This window comes from Palaemon carinicauda, chromosome 2 (assembly GCF_036898095.1).
Source record: "Palaemon carinicauda isolate YSFRI2023 chromosome 2, ASM3689809v2, whole genome shotgun sequence".
In the NCBI taxonomy this organism is placed as follows: domain Eukaryota; kingdom Metazoa; phylum Arthropoda; class Malacostraca; order Decapoda; family Palaemonidae; genus Palaemon; species Palaemon carinicauda.
Window position 1 is genome coordinate 118,116,051 of NC_090726.1, and position 17,666 is coordinate 118,133,716.

A 17,666-nucleotide genomic window follows, 5' to 3' on the forward strand; every position below is an offset into this window, starting at 1 on the left:
GTGTGTGTCTGTGTATATATATATAGATAGATAGATAGATAGATAGATAGATATATATATATACATATAAAGATAGATATATACAGTAATCCCTCGTCATTTCGCGGATTTTAAAAAATATTCATAAAAAATTAGAAAAACTAGTGCGAGAGTTACGCGGGCACTAGCAGAAGGCAGAGAGTACAGTAGAACATCAGGTATCAACACGGAGATGACGCGCAACTCAAAATCCACCTCTCTGATTCGCTGCCATCTCGGCTCCAGAATCACGTCAAGACACTTTACCCAGCATCTCTCCCTGCCGTGCGCCCCGCGAAGGGAGACCGCATTCATTGTTCTCTCTCACTTAGCTTTTGTTGCTTAGTCTTGCTGCGTGGAACTTTTAGCTGTTTTCTTGTGCTTTTCAGTGTAAAATATTTCTTGTGACGCCTTTGAAAATGGCTCCTAAACGTCCTCTACTCTCTACATCCTCTAGTGAACCCAAGAAGAAGAGAAAAATGATGACGGTGAACGAGAAAGTAAAATTATTGGACATGCTTAAGGCAGGCATAAGCTATGCGTCTGTTGCCCGCATTTACGGAGTGAATGAATCGATGGTTCACTAAATAAAAAAAGAGGAAATGGAAATACGTAAAACTGCCTCAATAACGTTCTCCAAGGACACTAAGCTCGTTGTGACTCCTCGTAATAAGACGATTGTAAAAATGGAGAATGCATTATCAATGTGGATATCAGACTGTCGGGAAAAGAAGGTCAGTCTCGATACCAACATGATTCGAACCAAAGCCAAAACCATGTATAATAGCCTAGTTCCTAAAAGAAAGTCTAACGAAGACGACGAAGGTGATGATGACGACGAAGATGATGATCCTGCCCCACGAGAAAAACTTGGTTTTGTTGCCAGCAAGGGCTGGTTCGAGAAATTCAAGAGGAGGTTTGGCCTTCGCAGCGATCCTTTGTATGGGAAGGCTGCCTCGGCAGACCAAGAGGCAGCTCTTTGTTATGTCGAGGACGAGTTCCTGAAATTAATTAAAGAAGGTGGCTATCTCCCGAAGCAGGTGTTCCATATGGATGAGACTGGCCTCTTCTGGAAGAGAATGCCGTCCCGGACGTTCTTTTACAAAGACGAAGTAAAGAAGCAAGGGTTCAAGGCCCACAAAGATCGCGTCACTTTCCTCGTGCGGAAATGCCGCGGGCTTCACGCTCAAGCCTGGCTTAATTTACAAGTCCATGAATCCTCGGGCTTTAAAAAAACAAAAACAAAGACTTGCTGCCCATCTACTAGACGAGTAATAAAAAGGCATGGATTACTAAAGCCCTTACACTCGACTGGTTCGTGAATTGCTTTATCACACAGGTGAAGCTGTATCTAGCGTTAAATGGGCTGCCCTTTAAGGTCCTCCTCTTGATGGACTGTACAGGCGGACATGCAACGATCTGCATTATGACGGGGTCCAAGTGGAGTTCCTGGCCCTCAACACCACTTCCCTCATACAACCAATGGATCAGGGGGTCGTTCGGGCCTTCACGACCCTCTACACGAGGTCCACGATGGAGGGCCTCATCTCCTCCATCGATGAAGACGACGAGGACTTCAGCCTCAAGAGATATAGGCGGGAATACAACATTGCAACGTGCCTGACCAACATTCAGAAAGCTCTTAATGAGATGAAACAGCAAACATTGAATGCAAGTTGGAGAAAATTGTGGCCAGACGTTTTTCATGACTATGAGGGATTTACGCCAGATGAAGTTCACCACTCCGCCGTAGATAAGGCTGTGAGACTGGCCCAGTTAGTAGCCAACGAAGTTTTCTCTGACATGACGACGGATGACGTAAACTCACTGATCGAGTGCCACTCGGAGCCCCTAACCGACGAGGACCTTGTCAAAATGACAAGATCAGCATATGAGGAAGAAAAAGAGGCAGCCGATGTCGGCGATGACGTCGAAACTGAAGAACGTGGCCTTACCTTGGACAACCCGCAAGAGCTCTGCAACATGGCACGGGCTCTGCAACAAAGGGCGCAGGAAATAGATGATAATATGGTCAGAGCCATCAAATTTAGTAACCGTATTGACGGTGTAATGGCGTTGTACAAGAGCATCTTTGCTCAGATGAAAAAACGTCAACAACTTCTCATCACGATGTTCCTAGTGCTAAGAAAACCTTCTGCAGAAGCATCAGATACTCCTCCTGCTGCCTCTCCGGCTTCCCACCGAGCCACTACGCCGCCTGCTGCAGTTTCTCCAGCTCTATCGAAAGCTGTCGTTGACGATCCACCGCCTCTATCAACTGTCGATGAGGCGTCACCTGAGGAGCAGTAAAGCTCTCATTAACCTGTGCAGTAAATCATCTGCATCTTCTTCACCTCCATCATACTACACAAGTGCTTCATCGTCATTTATCAAGGTCATCATCATTTATAAAGATCATTGTAATTGTTAGAGATGAATTACGTATCTTGTTTTAGGAATAACAGAGTTCCAAAAACATATCTACAGTATATACACATACACTACTGATATCTACATATGTATGTACATGTACACTTACACTCTATTTATATTATTCATGTATAAAAGTAAATGTACATACAGTATACGTAATGTATTAAATATTGTATTTATATTACAGTACTTATACAGTACAGTACTTTATTTTATGAACAGTATATAATTTATATCATCAATATTTATTTACATGATTTTTTAATGTTCTAATGATAACATATGCATTTAAAGGGTTAATATACACTTCTTGTTATTATATATACATGTACATGTACACAAAAAAAGTACGTATTCCAAAAATAGGGAGGGAACCTACTTCGCGGTTTTTCACCTGTCGAGGTCGGTCCTGGTCCCCATAGGTGAGAGATTACTGTTGATGTAGATATATATATATATATATATATACATACATACAGTATATATACATATATATACACATATATATATATATATATACATATATACACACACACACATTATATATATATATATATATACTGTATATATATATATATACATATACACATATACGCACACACACACATTTTATATATATATATATATATATACACACACATATATATATATATATATACACACACATATATATATATATATATATTTATACATATATATTTATATTTATATATATATATATATATACATACACATATATATATATATATACATACACATATATATATATATATATGTATATATATATATATAATGGATTTTGACATAGGAAATGAGATAGTCATGTCGTCCTGATGGAAGTTCCTGCTTCTACAAATGATATATCAGAGAAATTTACCTTAAGGGTATAAACAGAGTTCTGAACTCCGGAGCGAATAACCCTAGAGATTTCGTGTATAAATCAGGGATGTGTTAATAACAAGCCTTGGTTATCCATCCCCGAATAGAGTTAACCTTGTTTCGAAGGAAAGGAGAGGGTAGGATCTGTGGGCAGGAGAGCCGTTACAACTCCTGATCTCAATGTGCTACAACTAAAAAGCTTCCTGTGGAATCATTCCAGGAGCAGCCATCGCATGACGTGAGGTCCCACACTGAGAAATGGTAGGGGATGCAAAGATAAAGGGCAGGCCATCAGGACGACATAACTATCTCCCCCAACAATATATATTTCCTATGTCAAAAATTTGTTTTTTGGGCTCGAGCCATGTCGTCCTAATAGAAGTGTACCAGAACATTATCATTCTCAGCTGTGGCGATTAGAATTTTAACACAGATATAAGCACACTTCCCACAGAATTGGTAACCATGATACCGAACGATAAGAGTAAGCGAGAAGTTTGTACAAAACTAGGAACAAAGTGAATCAATAGTACAGTCCCACTCACTGTGAAGAAAAACTTTGTCTCCATAGATGAAAAGACCAAGGTCTATAAAAGGAGGGTTAAAAAATTTTGATAAGCTACTCTTATTTTATATAGATAGCTGGTCCAAAGAATGGAAACGCAAAAGGAAATAGCTGTCTTTTAATGCTTCCGAAATTACATACGTGTAGTAATAATAATACAAAAAGATATACACCATAAACAAATACAGTAATACCTTGAGATACGAGTGTGCTCATATACGAGAAATTTGAGATACGAGGAGAGTTCCGAGCAAATTTTTGTCCTGAGATACGAGAAAAAATTTGAGATACGAGGTAGTTCCCTATGCGGCCGCCAGGTGGTTGAGTGTGCGAGTGGCTGCTCACTAGGACAGCATCTCTCAGTCTTTCCCATCGCATCTCCGTCGCGTAAAGTTATCTCCGAGCATAGGCAGTCGTGTTTGCTTGTTTTTACTTGTTTTTTGCCTTAATCAGTGCAGAATTAATTAAATAAGCAATGGGTCCAAAACAAGCAAGTGCAAACAAGGGTAGTGAAAAGAAAAAGCGTATGATGACAATGGAGATGAAGCATGAAATAATCGAAAAACATGAGTGGCGTACGAGTGATTGAGCTGGCGCGCCAATATGAAAGGAGTACATCGACTATATGTACCATCCTCAAGCAGAAGGATGTTATAAAGAGCAACAAGCCTTCCAAAGGAGTAACCATCCTTTCCAAGCTGTGTAGTGATATTCACGATGAATATGGAGAGGCTTCTTTTATTATGGGTATAGGAGAAACAGTTGGCGGGAGATAGCATGACCGAGACGATCGTATGTGAAAAGGCCAGCAGAATCTATGATGACTTGAGAGGGAAGCAAGTAGCCGAGAGAGGGGAGACTTCGACAGCAGCGGAAACCTTCTAAGGCAGTCGTGGCTGGTTGGATATTTTAAAAAAACGGACTGGGATACACTCGGTTGTGAAGCATGGGGAAGCAGCAAGTTCCAACTCGAAAGCCGCGGAGGACTTCGTCACAACTTTTGCCTCGGCTATCGCCCGACATGGCTTCATCCCCCAACAAGTCTTCAACTGCAATGAAACTGGCCTATTTTAGAAGAAGATGCCCAGGAGGACTTTCATCACGGCAGAGCAGAAGAGACTACCGGGCCATAAACCCATGAAGGACCGGTTAACTCTAGCATTGTGTGCCAATGCCAGAGGTGACTGTAAGGTCAAGCCACTACTAGTGTACCACTCAGAAAACCAACATGCTTTCCAGAGCCAAAGGATCTTGAAAGAAACACTGCAAGTGATGTGCCGCTCTAATGCTAAGTCTTGGGTTACGTGACATTTCTTCACAGAATGGGTTAATCTGTGGTTTGGTCCAGCAATCAAGAAATATTTGGCAGAGAAAAACCTGCCAATAAAATGTCTCCTGGTCCTCGACAATGCCCCTGGTCATCATCCTGGTCTCGAAGAGGACATTCTTGATGAGCTTAGGTTCATCAAGGTCCTTTATCTCCCGCCCAACACCACGCCACTCCTCCAGCCCATGGACCAACAAGTTATTTCTAACTTCAAAAAACTACACGAAGCATTTGTTCAAGAAATGCTTCGATGTCACGGACAACACCAATCTAACCCTTCATGAATTTTGGAAGGAACATTTCAATATCGTCCATTGCTTAAAAATTATTGATGATGCATGGCAGGGTGTCACAAGACGAACTCTTAATTCAGCATGGAAGAAATTGTTGCCAGCTTTCGTTGCTGAGAGGGACTTTGAAGGGTTTGATATGACTGACCCTGATGACCCCGAACCTATTGTGATGGATGAAATCGTTGCTGAGAGGGACTTTGAATGGTTCGATATGACAGACCCTGATGACCCCGAACCTATTGTGATGGATGAAATTGTTGCTGAGAGGGACTTTGAAGGGTTCGATACGACAGACCCTGATGACCCCGAACCTATTGTGATGGATGAAATAGTGTCTCTTGGAAAGTCCACGGGGCTGGAGGTAGACGAGGCAGACGTGAACGACCTTGTCGAGGAGCATCAGGAAGAGCTCACGACACAGCAATTGATAAGAGCTCCAAAAGATCCAATTTTCTGAGGTGTTGCAGGAGCTCAGTAGCGAGGAGGAGGAGGAAGACGAGGGCCGCCTTTCTAAGGTAGAAATCAGACATGTTAGCGAAGTGGCAGGAGTTTTCTAATTTTATGGAAAAGAGGCACCCGGACAAGTTGGCGTGCGGTCGTGCGTTAGCCTATTGTGACGACACTTGCGTGCGTCATTTTCACAACATTTTGAAGGGGAGACAAAACCAAACATCCCTAGATAGGTTCCTTTTAAAAAGGCCATCGAAAAGTGCAGGTGAAAGCAAGGCAAAAAGAGCCAAGCCAGAAGAAGAAAAGTAAAAAAATTAAAATGAAAACAAAAGCCAGAAGAAGAAAAGTAAAAAAATTAAGATGAAAACAAAAGCCAGAAGAAAAGTAAAAAAATTAAAATGAAAACAAAATTAGAATTAAGTTTAGTGTAACGTAAGATTAACATTTTATTTCTAAGTGTGTGTACAATAAGATAATTTCATTTAAATTAAATTTAAAGTTGCTAATTTCATTTAGGTTGAATTTAAATTTAAGGTTATGTTACATAATGTTACAAAAGTGTTGCGTACCGAACGTGTTGCCATCAAGTCTCTCTCCTCCCCATCCTCTCTCCTTACTCCTCATCCGCACACACCGCCGTTAGCCGCTACCGTCTGTCTCGAAGGTAAGAACTCCATAATAATGTTACATTTCATTGAGCATCATAACCAGTTCATAGCTATTTGTTATTTTGTTACCATAGAATGTTGATTACAACAATTAAAAAAAGGTTTTTCCACTGTAATATACTGGTTTTAGGGTTTTTTTCAGAGGGTGGGAATGGGTTAATTTTTTTTTTTAGTTATTTTATATGGGAAAAATTCATTTGAGATACGAGCAAATTGATATACAAGCTCGGTCCCGGAACGGATTAAACTCGTATCTCAAGGTATTAATGTACAGAAAACCAGAGTTTTCAGACCCCAAATTTTGTAACAGAAGTAAACAGTAATACTAATGACATAAAAGGAAAATATGACCTGTGACTCGTTATGATATTAAAAAGATAAATGGAACAAAAGATCATAGTTCCTTTGCACAATGTAGACTGAGAAGTCCCAATGATACAGTCCAAAGAGTCCATGCACAACACTTAGGAAGCTGGTTAAATCACAAAACCAGCGGCCACGGCGAAGTGTTTAATCTCTTCCAACTGAAGTAGGTAATGTTTGAAGAACACACTTGAAGATTTCCATCCTGTGTAAGCCTGTAAGCCGGCAAAGGACATACTATGGATTGGAAAAAATTTATGGAAGAGGCAACTTTTCTAGGGTCATGACCCGCTGGAATACTTACCGGGTCAGCCCTTCTGATGAAGTAGGTGAGTTTGGACCTTAGCTGTTTCAAAGAAAGATTAGATCCTGTCAACTCCCTTTTAAAAAGTCGACGGTCTTTAAAGGCCCGGACCTTGGATAGGTAGGCTTTAAGGCACTCCATGGGGCACAGAGAAGGGTCCTCCTTTAGTGGAACAATCTTCCAGGGCCCCAGCTTTTCGTGGGAAGTTCGTTTTTCGCCAAGAATTCACGATCTGGACAAATGTTTACCTCCCCTGCATCTCAAAATTCAATGTGGCCATTATCCCTTGAAAGGGCAACAATCTCACTGACTCTAGCACCATACGCCATAGCATGCAAAAAGATAAGACTTTTGAGTAAGATCCCTCAGAGGCAGAGGTGTTATCTATAGAAGGACTTTATCCAACAACCATGAAATAGCCTTGGGAGGAGCATTAGGTTTTAGTTTAAAACAAGCCTTCGGGATCTTATTGAACAGCTTGCTATTGAGTTTGATATCAAAAGCATACACGATCGGTCTAGTTTATACCGACTTACACGAGACAATAATTGTAGAGTCTAGACCTTAATCCTGTTTTGAAATGTAGAAAGAAATAAATAAGTCCATAGAAATAAAAGAGGGCTGATAAATTTTCACGAACGCAACCCATTTTTTACAGGAAGACAAATATTGTCGTTTTGTGGTGTTGGACTTGTACTCCTCTATGAAGTCAATTCTTTCCCTTACAACTGCAAATTTTCTTTAAGCCACCAGGAAGAGAAAATCATCAGCTGAAAGGTTTTCATTACCGAAGAGGAAGCGAAGACAGTCGTCTCTTCAACAACTTGGGACAGCACTGGAGATGGTTGAGGGATCTGGAAAGGTTAGAGTTCTAGAAAAAGAGGGTACCAATTGCTCTTGGGCCACTTAAGAGCTACCAGAGCTGCTGTTCCCCTGAAAGTCTGCAGTTTGTTCATTACTTTCAGTAGGAGGTTGAACAGAGGAAATAGGTAGAAGTGAGACCACTGGTTCCAATCTAGAGACAATGTATCCATTCCTGTTGCTTTCAGATTAAGTTTGGTGCTACACACCGGGAAACTTCTTGTTGAAGCTCGTTGAAAAGAGATCGATTTGCAGTTCCGGGACTTGCTCTAGAAGGAAACAGAATGATTTTGCGGCATTCAGTAACCATTCTGTTTCCTGAGGCTTGGATCTCGACGGGGTATCCACCGTCACATTGCGAACCCCTTAAAGATGAACTGCTGAGAGATGCCATTTCCTCCTTTTTCTAAAGACAGAATGGCTAGGAATACATAGTTGATCTGAGGAGATCTGGACCTCTGTCTGTTAACACTGTGTACTATTGTGGTGTTATCAGTGACCAATTTGATGTGTGATTTTGTCTTTGACCATAATCTCCTCAGAGTCAGAAATACTGCCATAGCTTCCAGAACATTTATGTGAAACTTCTGAAATGTGATCGACCACCTTTCTTGGAAGAGGAATGCCCACTCCCCCAACATTGTTCCGAGACGTCCGTGTGAATAGTCACGGAAGGAGGAGGGTACTGTAGAGACACGTGGCTCGATAGACTTTTGGCGAAAGCTTGAGCTGCTTCCACAGTAGAACCAGGGTTTTGTGGCGAAGATCTCTTCGGCCATTGGACTCTGTTGGCATCTTTGAGTCTTGCTTTCGGAATTGGGTCTGTCACAGCCGCGAACTGTAACGACCCCACGACCCTTTTTTGTTGCTGGTTGGCAAGTACTTTTGAACGAAGTAGACACCTGACCGAGTTTGCGATTTCCTTTCTCTTGCCTTGTGGTAGAGAGAGGGTGTGTGACTGGATTCCAGTGAAGTTCCTAGCCATTGGAATTTCCAAGCTGGAGATAGCCTGGACTTCTCGATGTTGATTTGGAAGTCCAGAGATTGTAGGAAGTTCATGACCTCTTGGGCCGTTTGAAGACGTTCCGAATTCGTTGCAGCCTAGACTAACCAGTCATCCAGGTACACCATCACCAGAAGACCTCTGTTCCAAAGTTGTTGGACAATGACCTCAACTAGTTTCGTAAAAATCTTTGGAGCTATACTGAGCCCGCAGGGCATAGCTTCAAATATATAGGTATTTCTTGCCAGTCTGAAACCAAGGAAGGGGGAGAAGCGCCGACCTATCAGAAGATGCCAATAGGCGTCTGTAAAATCTATGGAGACAGTGTAGGCCCCGAGGTAGTAGGGTCTATTTGCGTGATAGTCAGCTTCTGGAACTTGTTGTTCAGAATGAATTTGTTTAGTGGGGACAAGTCCAGAATAGTTCAAAGAGTGTTTGAATCTTTCTTGGGCACGCAGAATAGCCGCCTTTTAACGTTCAAGGATATTGTACAGCGGATGACTCACTTCGAAGAAGGTCCTGAACATAATCCTCCAATAAGGTGGTTGTGGGTTTAAAGAACCTCTTGAACTGGGGTGGTTTCTGTCTCCATTTCCAGCCTAGCCCTTTTGAGACTAGGCTGTGAGCCCAGGGATCAAACTCCCACTGATCCCTGAAAAGGTGAAGTCGTCCCCCTGCCACAAGCTCCTCACTGTTGTTGCGAAGGACCTGCAACTTTAGTCATCTTGTGTCTACTTCCTCGGCCTCTAGTTTGACCACATCTTCCAGATCTCCCCTGTTACTGGAGCTTCTTATGAGCTTTGGCAGGGTGGAACATGTTGGTAGCTCTCTCGTACACCGGGTTGAAGGCTGGAGACTGTGAAACGTACTGCTGAAGAACCTAGTACACAGTCTGAGGGACGGTGGCAACTGAGACTGTCGCGACAGAAAAGGATTTCCTTCCTTTGAAGTGATATCTGGGCCTCTTGCCCTTGAGTTGAGGTCCTTCATTGGGGGTAAATTTTCGTTTAGAGGAAATACCTCACTTGTCGATAAGGTTCTTATTCTCCTGAGCCGCTTTGTCCATGACTTTTTTAACCAATTTCTCAGGGAAGAGATCCTTTCCCCAAATATTGCAGTCGATCAGTTTTCTAGGTTCATGTCTGATCATAGCAGCTGCTAGGACGTGTTCTCTACATGCCCTTCTCTACATATTTGGGTGAGTCTTTGCCAAGACAAGAAGAGATCTGATTTGGAGTAGTTCACAATAAGCATCTCCAGATAAGATTGGAAGGATAAGGAGGCACAAAGTCTCTCTTTAGCTTCCAGTTCTCTCTTTAAAAGGGATTTGGGAATTCTAGGCAGTTTCTTATTAAACTGTTTGCCTCCGATGTCTTTCTCCAGTTTTTCAACGGTGAAGGTATGTTGGACGTCCTCCCAGATGTCCCCATCATAAGGAAGGGCTAGAGAGACAGGATTACATTCCTCTAGCACTGGGAATGGCCTGTTCTTCCTTACTGCTTTCATCACAGCCTCTAAGCTTTTAGAGGTAAAAGGGAAGACAGTATGGGGGCCACAAAAGTGGCCTGTTTCCTGCCAAAGACAGAAAGTTGGGTGTTGGTAAATTCAGCTATCTTTAACTCCCTAACCAAAAGCGATTGAGCCTTGCCATGATCCAGAATGACTGTTTCCTTAGGGATCATATCATCCCTAATAGACGCTTCCAAATTAAGCCTTACGTAGCAGTAAGGATAGCTAACGATCGATAGAAAGAATTCAAAGTCCGAGACTGGCTTGGAACCCAAACCATCCCCAATACGAAGGAAACCTTCGGTTAAGGCCATATGCTCACCATGGCACCAAGGGTTCTTAACTGTACATTCCAGTAGGCTCAAAGCTGGGAGAGTCTTAGAAACCGGTGCCTGTTGTAAAGCTTCTATCCTCGCTGTTAGGTCTGCTTGACAACATTCACATTTGGTGATTAGGTTCTCCATGAAAGCTTTCATGGACGCCATTAGTTCAAAGTTACCGGGAAACGAAGGTTTGTCTAACATTGGAACCAGGGTGGAGGTGGAAGCTGGGGCTTATGTAGTAAGTAAAAAGGCACTGTGAGCTGCACTCACCTGATGTACATCCAATGACTCTTCTGAAGTTTCCGTGGTCAGCAGGATCATCTCCCTATCTGACAACACAGAAGTAGTAGTAGACATGTTGTCGGCGTCCAGGCTCATGACTTGCAGAGCGTCCCAGACTTCATCGTTTTAGCATGATCTGCTGGTACTGGAGGGACTTGTACCCTCAATAACTGGTGACCATATACAGAGGACACCTCAGCCTTGGGGAAGAGCAGGTCCTTCAGTTCCAGAGAAGGAAGATATGGGGCACCTTGTTGAGAGCTCTTCTGGAAGCCTCTAACCCAGTGTCGGAGCGTCCTCCGACGTCGATCTCGAAAGTCCATGGCATAGAAGCCGGTTTGAAGGAGATCCGTGCAAACCTGGTAGTTGGTAGGGTCCCAGATTGCAATGGATCCCTTGGTAACATGGCGGTCAGCATGTTTCCGGCAGGTCTTGTGACCACAGGGTAACTTGACCCGCGTGGTACAGGTGACCGTAGAACACTCCATGTCATAAGCGACCTGTAAAGATGAGAAATTGCAATGAATACAAAACCTTAAAGATCATATCTTCTTAAAATTAGTGAAAATTAATACATCCTAAACTAAATAAACCTATTACTGAAGAATGGCTAAATCCAAAATAAAATTAGAATACATGCCAAACCACTGAGAAATTTGTAGTGATTTATGAAGCAAAACATAATGACGGTGTGGTAGGAATATGGAGGAAAGGATCACATCAAAGGAACACCAGAACCTCCAGAGTAGGTCTATTAGAACAGTCTAGGGCAAGTTCCTCATCACACTGCCTTGATCTGCAACAGCTGGGAGGCGGCAGAAAAGACTGACATGTCAATACTCAAAGCATGTCGACACAGATGGCTGGTGCATTGTAAGGTCAACAGAAGGAGAGTGAACAATCTCATAGGGAAGGGTCCACACTCGGGGGAAGTACAGGAATGAAAGGCAGTTAATAAGTGAACCTGCCAAACCTGATCATTATCATTAAAGCCCGCCAGATAATGAGAGCCATACAAGACGGCCAGGACACTAAGAATTAACAATTCAAAGGATCCAATCGACCAACTCTAGAAGACAATGTTCCCCAGATATGGGATAGGAAAGAACAGATGACTAGTCTAAGGCTGCAGCTGAGGCAGCGGAGAGGGTGACCCACAGCAAACACACAGCCAATTCGAGAACTCAAGCTGACAAGACAGGAAGCAGAGACAGGAGGCAGAACCTCTGTCTAGATAGGCTAACCCAGCAAGAGAGTCAAGACTCCATAACAAAAGGAATATCTCAAGCTGACAAGACAGGAAGCAGAGACAGAAGGCGGCACCTCTACCTAGACAGGTTAACAAGGCAAGGGAGTCAAGACTCCATAGCAAGAAGGATATAGCACAGGAAGAGAGGCTGCAGACTTAGAACAAGCACTGCCAAGGCAGCAGAGGAGGACCTCAGGGGGTACCAACTCCATGCATAGATAGGGTTAGGTCATAAGGAGAACTGTGTAAGTAAGCCTAGCCTACCTAGCGGGTGAGGGAAAGCTCAAAAGCTAGGGTGAGATGACTAGAGAAGAGGCACATAGTTCCAGTACAGTCAGGTTATGACTTAACTAGGAAGGGGAAGGGGTAGAAAAACACTCAAGGGCAGTCTCTAGGGCGGCAGAGAGATTTTAACCCGGGGAGGAGAAAATCTCAATTACCTAGGCCCACAAGTAGGCACAAGGAAAGGGGAAGAAGGGGGGGGGTGATGGGAGACTCAGAAAATGGTGAGGCAGCATGACAGGAAGGCCCAACAGCAACATTAGAACAGCAGTAGTGTTCCAAAGGGGCTGCCATGATAGGACACAGAGGACAAGTCGTCCTCACAACCAGGCATTACCTACCAAAGACTAAGAGATAAGCCCAATAATGGTTAAGGCGACACAAGGAGGTCTACTAGTCCGCATCAGAACAGGGGGTAAGGTATTTCAATGGGTAAACATAAGTAAACACAAGGAACAGGATCCCAAGACCTGTGCCACCTCACCACACATATAGGCTAAGTGGAAAGTGAAAACAGTCACCCTAGGGCAACTGAGAACACTATCCAACTCCCAGAAGGACCTTCATGACCGCAGCTCCCTGCCGTGAAGAATCAACAGCATGGGAGGGTAGACAGCCTCACCCAACCAGTAAGGTTTGGTGAAAGAAGGGAATGATGCATAGTGAACATTTACCAGGCATGGCTGCTGACTAGGGTAAGGTAGCCTACGACAATGCTGATAAAAAACACACAGGAACACCAAGGAAGAATGGGGAGATACCATAAACATACCACACTTTAGAATAATAAAATAAGACATTCCTAAAGTAAAATGACTAAATAACTAAGCGTTCCTGAGCGATGAGACATGATGTGATGGCACCGAAAGCATGCCGACCTCGGAACAATAAAAGCATGCAATACAATAAAAATATAGGGTGGAGACGCGAGATTCTCCAACACACAAAAATAAGAGTACTCAACTTAGTCGATGAGGAAGAAGCTGAAGCATCTATGATTGAAAATCACTCAAAAAACTCAGAAAACTAGGAGAAACTCTCAAAGTGAAATGACAGAGATGGGGCTGCTAAGGGGAATAGTTCAACAGGAAGCGTGTTAGTTGTAGTACATTGAGATCAGGAGTTGTAACAATTCTCCTGCCCATGGATCCTACCCTCTACTTTCCTTCGAGACAAGGTTAAGGGGGCCGGCCGGCTAATGCCGATTTTTAATGACAGGACTTTGACATTCCTATCCCTTAATAAGGTGACTTAGGACATCTCCAAACTGCATAGGATTTTTGCCTCTGATCTTTGGTGTTGCGACACGATTTACACTGAAAATTAGTGTTTTTCAAATTCTATCTCATCCCTTGATAATTATTACTACAATCTGGAATTACTACCCTATATAGACCTGATATAAACCTTCAATAATATGAAGTTTTTTTTTTCTTCTAAAAGTTATTTGTTTGCCCGATATGAATTTTTCCATAATGTTAAAAAAATATACCCTAAAAATCAGGGGAAAAATAAAAAGAAAAATATGAAACATAAATTGGAAAAAAGGGCTTAATTTCATTGTTTTATGGTGTATTTCTAAGTTATATACCAAATTTCAATTCTATATCTTTAAAACTAAGAGAGACTATTGAATTTGAAGGTCAAAAAGTATAGTTTTGAGATAGGGGCGTTCAAATTTATTTTTTTAATTTTTACAAAGACAATAATAATAAATCATGATTAGTATAAATTTTATGTTCTTTTTTGGGTATTAATAAAAGAAACAAAGTTTTTATCATTATTTAATCATAAATGAAGATCCGTTTGCTCAATATCTTGCTTCTTTTGGCTCCCGTGAGGCAAGGTGGTCGCTTCTCTATCCCCAAAACAAACAAACTCTCTCTCTCTCTCTCTCTCTTAACAGAATGCATTTTCTTCTTCCTTATGTTAGCAAGATGTTGAAATTGTCTTTTCCTCTTTGAAATGATAAAATTCTTGCCAAAACGAGATTGATTGATTGATTTGAAGTTCTCTGGCATCCTGACATCGAAGGTGACGTCAATATTGTTTATTATAAAGATAGATTAAAAGAACATTAAATTAAAACAAAAAATGTAAAGGTTATAAACATTAAATGGCGTTAAAAAGACCTGCTTTTGATATAAATTTGAAAACGCTACTAATATTGTACGACACGTCCAAGGATCTTGACAAGGATGAACCTGCCACCTTCACCGTGAGCCTCAAACAGATATCTATTTCTTTCTGTGCTATAAGTGGGCATTCAGTCAACAAATGCCTCACTGTAAAACAAGCATAAAAATTTGTGAATGTCAGAGTGTGTTCAACGTTATTCTTTTTATTTTTACTAAGACAGTATTAATAAATCCTGATTAATATGAATTTTATGTTCCTTTTTGGATATTGAAAAACGAAAAAAAGGTTATTCATCATAATTTACTCACAAAAAAAGATCCTTTTGCTCTATATCTTGCTTCTCTGCACTACCGATATTACCCTCTTCTGAACTCTTAATAGAGCAAATTTTCTTCTTCCTTATGTTAGCAAGATGTTGAAATTATCTTCCTTTATGAAATGATAAAATTCTTGCCGCAAATGAGAAAAACAAACGTAAAAATGAGTGAATGTCAGAGGTCAAAATCGGGCAAGTACTCTCTCAGAGGTTTGTGGTAGGACTGAAGGGCGAAGGGTGTAATTGACATCGTCTTCGAGTAGTGAAAGTTATACAGATGCCATTGTTCCCAATTTCTTTCACATTGAATTGTAATAATTATCAAATTTTACAAGAACAGAAGAAATATTCCATTTTCTTGTTGGGAACAATGTTTATGGTTTAATGAGTTACTTTTACTAATTACCCTGTAACTATGAAACTAAGAGGAATTTTGACAAAATATTTCGTATCTCCATTACCATACGAAACTCATTGAATTTTTCCAGGATTTTGTGTTTTTCTTCCTGTACCCCAATATATTAGCATTCCGGCCAGCCCCCTTAACTCTATTCCGGGAAAGATAATCATGGGTTGTTATTAACACGTCCCTGATTTATACATGATATCTCTCGGGACATTCGCTCCAGAGGTCAGAACTCGGTTGATACCTCTAAGGTAACTTTCTCTGGTATATCACTCGTAGAAATATCCCACATAGAAGCTGCCAATTAGGAACTTCCTTCAGGACATGGCTATCTCACCCAAAAATAGATTTTACCTATGTCAGTGTGTGTGTGTATATATATATATATATATATATATATATATATATATATATAGATAGATAGATAGATAGATAGATGTAGATACATACATACTGTATATATACATATATATATATATACAGTATATATATATATATATATATATACATATATATAATGTGTGTGTGAAGACCAAAGAGTTATATCTTTTATTATCTTTTGCCTTTTAAAGTAAAGCCCATATAAAAAAAATAATCTTACAAACCACTAGTTACAAATAATGAACTGAATTAGCAAATATGTGGAACTTTGACATAGAGAAATTTTGTTATTTTAGGTTAAAATTCCAAATTTAATTAGTGAAAATATAGAGTAAGCTTACATTCAAATAATATACTTACCACTGTGGTTTTATCATTGGCTCAATGATGTCTTTGGAACGAGAGCAAATGGGAACAACCATGGGATTGTCTTTGGTTTCCACATACAATCCAGCATCTTTCAAGGCATCAAGAACAGCCTTTCTTGCTTCAAACCGTTTCATCCCCTAAGTTTTTAAGATTTTTTTTTTTAAAGTAGACATATTAGTACAAGCTTTCTTACAGATATCCTCCAATCAAAATTTTATAATTTGTGTAATACTGCAATTACTCAAATGTACATTTTTGGGAATCAAAATACAAGTAAAACGTAAATCCTAGTGAAATGGTCAATATTTCAAGGCTTTGTAGGTTAAACTTAGACACTTACCGTAAAATGCTTGTATCCCTCTTTGATGTACCCATCATCAGTAAAGATGGTTACAAAAGGTAAATTATGCCTCTTGCCTACTTCATAATCATTTGGATCATGGGCAGGAGTGATCTTTACAGCACCAGTACCAAAGTCCATCTCTACAAATTCATCTTCTACAATGGGCAGCTTTCGATTAGTGAAAGGATGAACTAGCATCTTGCCCTTAAGATGTTTATATCTTTAAAATTAGAAAAAAAGATATTGCATCAATATACATTTAAAATTGAGTGGGAAGCACAAAATCTTGATAAAAAGTATCATCATTAATCTCCCCTGCATGGTGGGACAAAGGTATACCAAGGAATATTTAGTTTCCAAAAAAGACATAAAAATGCAACTGGGGTAGAAAAAGTGCATTAGCATTGACTGTCCCCTAAGGGTAAAAAATATAAAGTGCTTTCATGAAAATCTTTAAGAACCACATACCTGTCATCCTTTGGATGTACAGCTACGGCAGTATCGCCAAGCATTGTCTCAATACGTGTTGTAGCAACTGTTATGCGCTCTCCTGTCTTTTCTACTTCATAAGAAAAGAGAATTAGAACTCCGCATTCGACCTTTTGAGTGTAGCCGGGTACAGCTAATTCTGTCCTGCCTGGAAGCTCTTTCTTTTCCACCTGTTAAAAAAGGGCAGTCCAAGTAACAATGTAAAATTCCTATACCTGAGAAACCATTATATTATCTCATTTTATAACAGTAATAAATACATTTTTCAATCCTTGTAGTTCAAAAATTCTAACTATATTCCATCCACTTTTAGAGATCAGTGTTTCAGGCTCAACTGCCAGCCCACCAAAAAAATCTAATAAAGAACTATTTTCTCTTTAGAGTACTGAGAAAAAAAACCCCAGAAAATAAACA

The 17,666-nt window shown here is 40.7% G+C and overlaps 1 protein-coding gene across 1 annotated transcript in view; it reads right to left on the reverse strand.

Moving 5' to 3' along the window:
• The window catches only part of LOC137626624 (valine--tRNA ligase-like), a 334,847-nt gene extending 317,429 nt beyond the window's left edge, over positions 1-17,418 (reverse strand). Inside the window, 3 exon segments of the mRNA XM_068357644.1 lie at positions 16,412-16,557; positions 16,761-16,983; positions 17,232-17,418. Coding sequence (XP_068213745.1) covers positions 16,412-16,557; positions 16,761-16,983; positions 17,232-17,275 — 413 coding nt within the window. The 5' untranslated portion in view covers positions 17,276-17,418.
• Between the last annotated feature and the right edge of the window lie 248 nt (positions 17,419-17,666).